At 51.6% G+C, this 9,112-nt stretch overlaps 1 protein-coding gene across 1 annotated transcript; it reads right to left on the bottom strand.

The window, feature by feature from the left end:
• Nucleotides 1-272: 272 nt before the first annotated feature.
• LOC137917292 (dymeclin-like) lies at nucleotides 273-9,066 on the bottom strand (the record flags this gene model as incomplete). The annotated part of the gene is made up of 4 exons (XM_068760104.1): nucleotides 9,017-9,066; nucleotides 8,849-8,943; nucleotides 6,758-6,857; nucleotides 273-443 (listed from the first exon to the last, which is right to left on the bottom strand). Coding segments are annotated over exons 1-4 (381 nt in total), but the record flags the coding sequence as incomplete, so codon positions are not given.
• Between the last annotated feature and the right edge of the window lie 46 nt (nucleotides 9,067-9,112).

Genomic DNA, 9,112 nt, shown 5'->3' on the forward strand with positions numbered 1-9,112 from the left:
TGTACTTTGTCTTCATCCTAGAGCTGAAGACCAAGTCTCGCATTGGTAAGTCTTTGTAAAGGGCATCAATGTGTTAATAGAGTGATGTGCCAAGTCAGGATCCTCTGGACATTTCTGTTGCCTGTAGGTAGGCAACAGGGCCTGGTGGGATAAATCCAGCTTTCCATCATCTGTTACAGTTGTGCAGCCAACTTGCATCACATTTCCATATGACATATTTGACATAAAGTCATGCAATGAGGCAAACATTGGTGTTTGTGGGTTTTTTTTGCATGCATGATGTCCTGGAAGGACGGGTGCGTCCTGAACTGCTCAAACAGCTCCCTCTTGTAGAGGAGGGCGTACACCAGGTTGGGGTTGTGATGGAGGGAGCTGCACAAGCACGAGTTGATGATTTCCAGCATCATTCGGATCACCTCCTCGATCACATTCAGGTCCTGGGCCTGGGGGAGGAGGAGGATGCAAAGGTTAATGGGTCTGCCGCTGGGCTGGTTTCACTTTGAATGCTTTTTAAAATCATTGCTTCCTGATTGCCGCGCCCCCCCCCCCCCCCCCCCCCAGATCTGACAGGTGGAAGAAAGGAGGAAGGAAAGATGTTCCCAAGTTGTCAGCCCGGGTCTGGGGGGGCAGTGACAGATGGGTGACCCGGCGAGCCACAGATCAGGTGGTGTCGCACTACGTTTCCTCCTAGTGACCGGAGGACGGGGGTGAGGGGACGACAGGGGACGAGACAGTTCTGTATTTTTTCCCTCTGAATTCCTGCATCTAAATTTAACCCAAACCCAAAGACGCGAGTCACGCAGGTCGGTCGCTCAGAACGAGGCCTGATTGGTCGGATCTTGCCAGGAAGTGAAGGATCCGGCGAAGACGTCTGAGGAACAGCTCGACGTTGAAATGTTGTTGCACAAAGTCACGACTAAAAAACGGCACCATCAGGGTTTAAGTTCGTTTCATTCACTTCAGGACTTTTGGTCGTTCCACAAAATGATTTCTAACCTGAATGAGAAAATGTGAGCAGACAGTAAATACAATCTGGAGCTTTGGGCGGAGGAACAGAGATGCTATCGGACACTGTACTTTATTTACTGGACTAATAACGTCTCTGTGGGGACAGACTGACGCCAGGTGACGTCCCACGTCTTGCTCCATGGTGGCACCGAAAGGAAACGGGAGAGAGCGTGGGAGGTGAATCATTTAGGCGAGGGTCTTAAAAACGTAGCATTAGCTGTTGAAAGCTAACGGCGTGGGGCAGAAAGGAGCCAAGAAGACGCGGCGACGAAGATGCGGACTAAGAATAGAGCCAAGATCAGTGAAAGCAGATGAGCTTAAAGACGTCCACATGGCAAACTGGACTCCCTGACCCGGTTCAGTCCTGATCCCGGGTCAGTGAGATTAGGAATGGAGGGAGAAGCGTTTCTAAATGGAGGTTTACTCGCATCTAGCTGAGAATAAACCAGCAATAGTTTATATTTATATTCTTTTGACATGTTTGGACATTTAACAAAGGACTATTGTGTCCAACAATGGACAATCTCGTCTTGCTTCCGAGTGCAGAGCGCTGGAGCGAGTCTTTTTAAACAGACATTCATTTCCTGGGACGTTTCCCGTTAGCATGCCCGACTGCGGCTCAGAAGATGTCGGCGCTCCCTCTGGTATCTCCTCGCATGCTTTCACACACATAGCTTAACGCATTACTGGGAACGCCGCGGAGATCCGGGTGACAAGAGCGAGAGGACTGTTAAACAATGGTGTCAAGAGGAAGGAGGAAAGAAGATGCGGTGAAGAGGAAGGACGATTGGAGATGAGATTCCTGCTCCAGTCTGGGCAATTCGTCTGAAACACGACTTCATGTTGCAGCAATTTATATTCCATTTTCCACGCCCTGCTTTGGAGGCAAGCCCTTATCTTAGAAATCATTTTGCGTGCTGTGTGGGGTCACCCCCCCCCCCCCCCCCCACCCCCACCACCACCTAAAATTAGACAAGGAGATAAGGTTCTAGCTTCTGCTCGCCACACAGACGCATGGCGCTGATTTCCTGCTGGATGGAGGCGTGTGGAAGACTAGAGCGCTGCTGCAATGAGGATTGATGATCCATCTGGCTCTCGGGGCTCGACTCCACCGCCTGGCTAGACCTGCTCCTCTCTGCTCTGCTGTGGCAGGCCATAATTAGACAGAAGGCAGGGACAGATACGGGAGACGACTGAGTGGGAGGCAGAGGGAGGAAGAAAGAGACAGAAATGGAGGCGCAGAGAAAGACAGAGGGGAGAAGCGAATGTGATGAGAAAGAGGAGAGGAAAGCAGAGTGGGAGTAACGGATGCCGAGTATTTGTTCTCCAGCTCTGCACCCATCTTAATTAGATTAGCCTGGCAGAGGAAAAAAAAATGCCACGCTGGGGAATTCAGGTCACATGAAAACAGGCGAGCGAGACGTCTGCCTCGCCCTGCGCATGTTCGCCAAGTGGATGAGATTAAGAGGTCCGAGCTCTACTGGGAACCCAGACGGGATTTACAGACACGGGCTCCGCCCCTGCCACTTCACCAATCTGTCCTCCCCCAAAAATGTACCCGCCAGACCGGAAACTCCTGACATGGTTTATGTGACTGCATGAAGCCATTACGCCCGGCTCCCCTTCGGGTTTTCCTTCCCTCCTCCTCCTCCTCCTCCTCCTCCTCCTTTGTGCTCCATCCTTTCCAGTCATGTGTTATTTTCCAGCATCCTGCATTGTCATTTAGTCCCGACCGCTCGTGCTGCCATTGAACGTTTTCTCTCCACCCAGGAAAACACAGGCCTCAGACACGAGCTGTATAATTAAGTCTCAATGATCCTGCCCCATTTGACTTGTTTCACCATTTACACAGGAAGCCTGAGTGTGTGTGTGCGTGCGTGTGTGCGTGCGTGAAAGCTTTTCCATCCGTCTGATTTTGCTACTCACACTTAAACATCATGCTTCAAATGTGTCACGTCTGCAGCCATGCTTGACCTTTGCCATCTGTCTGATGAGGAAAATGATGGCGTACGGATGAAACGGGTGAAGCAGGGCGGCGGCGGCGTTTTACACGATCCGTGTTTGCGTCTGGGTTTTTCTGGAAGTGTGTGTGTGTGCGTGTGTGTGTTGGGTGTTTAGAGACACAGACAAGTAAATCCCTGCAAAGTAGGAGCTGGCATCATTAAACCAATAGCTTAGTGATTCCCTGGCTGGCCCCGCCGCTCGCTGCAGGCTGTTGCAGGGCAGGCAAAGCAGACGTATTAAGAAAGAAGCGACAAACACCAGCGCACGGAGATAAACGCAGACGGCACATGAAGAGGCGGAGGCCGCACCCACGAGAGAATTATTCCGGTCAGTGCAACTGGGAAGAAAAGAGGTACCCGAAATGAGGAAGAGGAGGACAAGTCACTCAGCCATGTGTTCTGGATCGGTTCAGGAGGGGCCCGTCGGCGCTGGGTCCCTGTTCAGTTCAAACGGCGACGCCACTGCTAATTTACCCGCTGCTAGCTGCGCCGTCTCGCTGTGCCTCCCTCGACCAGGCCCAGCGGGGCCGCCCCAATTACCATATGGAAGAAGACAATCATTGGGACCCCAGAGCACCTGTTGCCCGCTGGGTGTCCCTCCTACTGCCTGAGAACAAACACAGGGAGACGGAGGAGACGAGGTACGAGGCTAAGCGCTAAACTAACAACGAAGCCTCGCCACGTCTTCCCTCAGCAGGCGAGAACAGCGGAGGCCAGAGGGATGGTCGGTCAGCGCGTCGGCGCTCAGCGGGCCGCCGACTTAATGAGACGAGCTCAAGCAGACTTCACATCGTGAAATATACGAGTGTCATGAGTCTGAGTCGCTGCCTCGTTATAAAAGCCTTTATTCCACGCTAACCTTTGACAACAAAGCCGCCGCAGACTGGCGAGACGCTGGTTCATTACGTTCAGGTGAAAACCACAGCTTTATTTATTTACTGGGACTCGTCGACGACAGCCTGTCACTTCAGACAAACTGGTCTGAAGGCCCGTGTGCCACCAAAACCACTGAAACCAGCTCACACCGGGGCAGCTTGGATCCTCTGGAAAGTCATCAAAGCAGGAATCATTCAAATTGAAGTTAAACAGAATGAAACGTTTAACAAACGTTTGCTGAAGTGGATGCGATGGATCCACAGACGCCTAATCATTAGTTGTGATTAATGTTTAAATGAATTTCTTTTTGATTGGGACGTCACTGGAAAGTGAGCCGTGGGCTTCAGAGCTACTGAAGCTAACCTTGCTGTTTGCTATGGAGCAGTTCCTGCTTCCTGTCCTCCTCGTCTCCACCCTCTGGCTGTTCCCCGCAGGGTGATTAGCTCTACATCCCAAACTAAAGGAAATACGACACGACTCCGTAGCGCTCAACTCCATTCAATCAACTCCTATAGAGGGAAGCAGACGGGACGGAAATCAACATAAGATCAGGGGAGGAAACGGCCCAATTTAACAACCTCAGAAACGGAGAAGAGTCGGCTAACAATCCTGGAGATCCTCCTCCAAGGAGGAGCCAGGAGGAGGCCGCGAGGAAAACCTCATCTCGGGCGTCAGAAGAGAGAGAGAGATGAGAGGAAGGAAAAGGATGGAGAAATGTTTAAGACGCAGGAATGCAGGAATACTTAAACGCTCATGTCTGTCACCGGTCCTATAACAACCAGAGATCTGCATCGGATACAGCCGAGTCATCAGTGAGCGCCATTATTGATTCTATATCACTATTTACGAGTCATGAGCCGGACATGGATTCAAAATGCAAACCTGCAACTGACGAAGAAAGGAGGATGTTTTTCATGCTGACTGTTATCCACGACTCCTGTTAATGGCACAACCGGAAAAAGCTTAAAAATTCCAGAAACATCAAAGGGGACCTCTCCAGTCCACGGGAGATTAGTGCAGAAAGTTTCACGAGGAAATGCTCAAAGCCGTTTGATTTACGAAACCCTCATCTGACACGAATCCCACTCAGCCTGAGCCTAAATTCAACTGGTAACCATGGCGATGACAAAAATACAAGCACAAAATAGCACCACTTCAGGAACAGTTTGTTGCGTTGAAAAATATTGATTAGTATTTGAGATGCTGTCCAGAAATGAACCCAACCATCAGAAGGAGACCAACGTGTAACCATGGAAACAGAAGAAAAATAAATAAATTTGTAAATCCAAAAAAGCAAAAGGCAGCACTTCAGCATTTGGTGGTTGTTGTGGAAAATTTCATGGAAAAACAGGAAATATTCCTCCTCAGTTTTATTCCCGTCTTCATTACGTTCATGAAGGGAATATAATAATTTAATCTGCGGCACAAGCATCGATTTAAAAACCAAGACGAGCATAAAATCCAACAGAGGAGAACTTTAAACGTGTGATTTACATTATATTTATCAATGAGCCGCATCCCCACTAGTGGAAAGCTGAATTTTCCAAAAGAGGGAATTCCAGGAGGGCCTGATAATAAACATAAACACGATGTTTAGCATCTCCGAAGCCGATGCCTGCGTCTGCCCCGCTATTAACACCAGATCAGAGATCGACTCAACCAGTGCACATAAACACATGGACAGGGTGGTCTGTGTGCGTGTGTGTGTGTGTGTGTGCGTGTGTGTGCGTGTGCAACAGTAAACAGACTAAGAGGCACAGAAGTAGCATTAGCAGTGTCGCTGCCTGGGAGCATAAACAGTGTGTGTGTGTGCGTGCGCTCAGTGCATGTCACTGCACATTTCTCAAAGACCAAGAAAAACATCTGCAATCAGAGGTGCAGAGAGCAAGCGTGCCCCCCCCCCCCCCTGGGGCCGAAGGGGCCCTAACCCTTCACTCCTGCTGCTTTGATACTAACCAGACGCGGCAGCTCCAACACATGCGAGGATGAGGGGGTGTCTGTGGGACACACAGGCCGGAGGCGGGACGTCGGAGATGGCGAGGAAGGAGGAGGCTTTAACCCACGGCTCGGAGCATTTGTTGCTTCGCATCCTCCTCTTCCTCATGAAGAGCAATTACATGTCCAGGGCGATCCCTTATTAAACAAACGTTAGCTCTCTCTGCAGAGCCAGACTCTAATAAATCACAACCCTGCCCCCCCCCCCCCTCCAAGGCCATCGCCTGTCCTATTGTTCGTCTCCTCCCCATGTCCTTTGTTTTTATCTTTCCCCACAGTTGCCTAAAGTCCTCCCTTCCAGAGTTTGGGTGAGAGTTTATTGTGAATAACAGCAGAGCAGACCGTTTAACTACGGAGGAGGAGGAGGAGGAGGAGGAGGAGGAGGAGGAGGAGTTCCTGGTTCCAGCTCCTTACTCTGAATCATCTCCATCATCAAACGCTCTGACATCATTCGGGAAACGCTACGATGAACCTCGGCCGTCCAATCAGCGCTAAGACTTTCCTCTTCATCGACAGATGCCGATGAAGCTGCGCTCTGACTGCTCGCCGTCGACATGGGAACCGATGTCACGTGCACGTCAGTGTCGCCTAAGCTCAAGGCTAATAGCGGTTGGCCGGCTCCGCCTTCACGTCCGTGACCCAGACGTGATGTCAGACGCCAGGCTGGAAAAGAAGATCCTTGTAAAACTCCCAAAGGAAATCTGCCTCGTGTCCTTGAGCGAGTCGAGGAGATTCGACCGAGGGTGAAAGCGCTTGTTGTTGAGCGGCGAGGATGAATAAAAGCAGCCCCGGAGGATGGACACGCCCACACGCCGCTCCTGCCGGTTCGTGGTGGTGCGAGTGGAAGAACCGAACCGAGCCTGCGTGTTACTCACGTAGTCCGGCAGAGCGCTGCTGTCCCCCCGCCGGCCTCTCAGGGACTGGGTCGCCTGCTCCAGAACCTTGTTGTGCTTTTTAGAAAGCAGAGCAAATAAGCTGCAGGAGAAAGAACAGGGGGAGACGGGTGAGCGACGCAGCTCGCCATGGGCGACGGGCGGAGGACACCTCGGACGCGTCGCCAGCGCATCGCGTGTTTTTGGAGGTGGGAGGCAACCGTCAAACCCGGGGAGAACATGCCAACCCTCTCGCTGTGAGGCGACACCGCTAACCACTAAACCACCGTGCCGCCTAGCAACGCACCTCAATTAGCTAATACACCATCAGACACACACAGTCCTCCGGTCCTGTTTCTAATTTATTACTTGATCATTGTTGTCCGAATGCGTTCATGACAACGCCGTGATCGTCTTTCAGGTCTGGCCTCTCTCACCACAGGCTGCTAAATGTTTCATTTGTCAGCCAGTAAAGCATAAAAGTGGAGAATAAATTAAACTCTGACTGTAGAAAGCTCGCCTCAGAGCTCCGCCCCTCATCTGTCGGCACGCTGTACTTCATGCTCCAGAGGCCGCGGCAGACGGAGGACGTCCACACGTCGGATGTGAGGCGGTAGTAGCGACACACACTGAAGGTGGTCTCTATCCACGCACTGAACGGACGCCGTCTTCTGCCTGCCGCGCTCCTCGCTAACGGCTGCATCGTTCAGACATTCTCATGTGAGAACTTTAATTTGAAGGCGTGTAATTCTGCTGAACGTCTGGGGATGAGTCACAAATAATCCCCGTGGACGGCGTGTGAGAATAAAGCACACGGACCAGTCACCTGAGACTTCGTTAGTCATCGCCGAGGACGCACATCGTGCCTCAAATGTGAATCATTTTTGGACGGCACGGGCCCGGCCGAGGGAGGAACGAGGCAGGAGGAGGAGGAGGAAGACGCCACGACCGGTCCGCCCGACCGCGGAAGCAGGATGTGCTTCCTGCAAATAAACCGTACCCAGGATTCTCAGGAACCGCTTCTGGCCCCGCCCCACAGACATTTGGACAAAGAAAAGTCCCACGAGCATTCCCGTCAGTTTAGCCTCATCGTGTAGTCACCATCATCATCATCAGACACGAGTTGATGTTCCTGCTCGCTGAACGCATCGTTCAGGCTGCATCACGTCCATCAGGCGGAAACACGCCGACTCCACAGGAGCCTCTGACGATGAACCTTCTTGTTCGACTTTATAATCTGAGCTGGTGGAGGAGGACGGAGATTGGCCGACGGCGGCTGATGCCAACATCACGGGACGAACGGAAGCAGAAATAGCTTCAGCCTTATGAAAAGATAAATCCAATTTAAAGTCAACCGGAATTAGATTAAAGGAAATTATTCCTTATTGGAGCGCCTGTGAAGACGGTTTGTCCTCATGTGACGCCAAACGTTCGGTCTGCAGATGAACTATTATTGACATCAAACGCCCCCCCCCCCCCCCAGACGAGACGCTCCCAAATCATCTTTCACAAAGTCCTATCAACTGCTAAAGATTCCTTTATTAGTGAAATGATATTTCATCTATTTGAGGACTCTGACAGTAGAAAGCTCGCCTCAGAGCTCCGCCCCTCATCTGTCGGCACGCTGTACTTCATGCTCCAGAGGCCGCGGCAGACGGAGGACGTCCACACGTCGGATGTGAGGCGGTAGTAGCGACACACACTGAAGGTGGTCTCTATCCACGCACTGAACGGACGCCGTCTTCTGCCTGCCGCGCTCCTCGCTAACGGCTGCATCGTTCAGACATTCTCATGTGAGAACTTTAATTTAAAGGCGTGTAATTCTGCTGAACGTCTGGGGATGAGTCACAAATAATCCCCGTGGACGGCGTGTGAGAATAAAGCACACGGACCCCCCCCCCGCAGGAGGACACAGACAAATATAAAGGTCAAGCTCTTGTTTCTCTTTCAAACCATTACATAAATGTCCAGCAGGCAAAGAAAGCAACACAAATACGAATTAAGATTAAAATAAAATAAAAGTGATATTCTCCCCTCAAAGAAAGCCAGAGGAGGCCCGACTCGCCCGACTCGCCCATCCACACCCGTCCTCACCTGATGATGCGCTGCGCGGCGTACTGGTGCAGACAGCGGAACTGGGCCGACATGTTGGCGAGAGCGGCCAGACAGTTGGTGTGAAGGTATTTGTCCTAGAAGACACGCAGGTGCCACAAATTGATCTCCACCCAGAACGGAACCTGAGGCTGGCGACTAGGAACCCACCCTGGTCCGCGTCATGTTGAACTGGATGGTGCGGATCACCACCAGGATGAGCAGACTGCCCAGCGAGATCTCCGTCAGCGACCTCTCCGTATACCA

This window comes from Brachionichthys hirsutus, unplaced genomic scaffold (genome assembly GCF_040956055.1).
Source record: "Brachionichthys hirsutus isolate HB-005 unplaced genomic scaffold, CSIRO-AGI_Bhir_v1 contig_629, whole genome shotgun sequence".
In the NCBI taxonomy this organism is placed as follows: domain Eukaryota; kingdom Metazoa; phylum Chordata; class Actinopteri; order Lophiiformes; family Brachionichthyidae; genus Brachionichthys; species Brachionichthys hirsutus.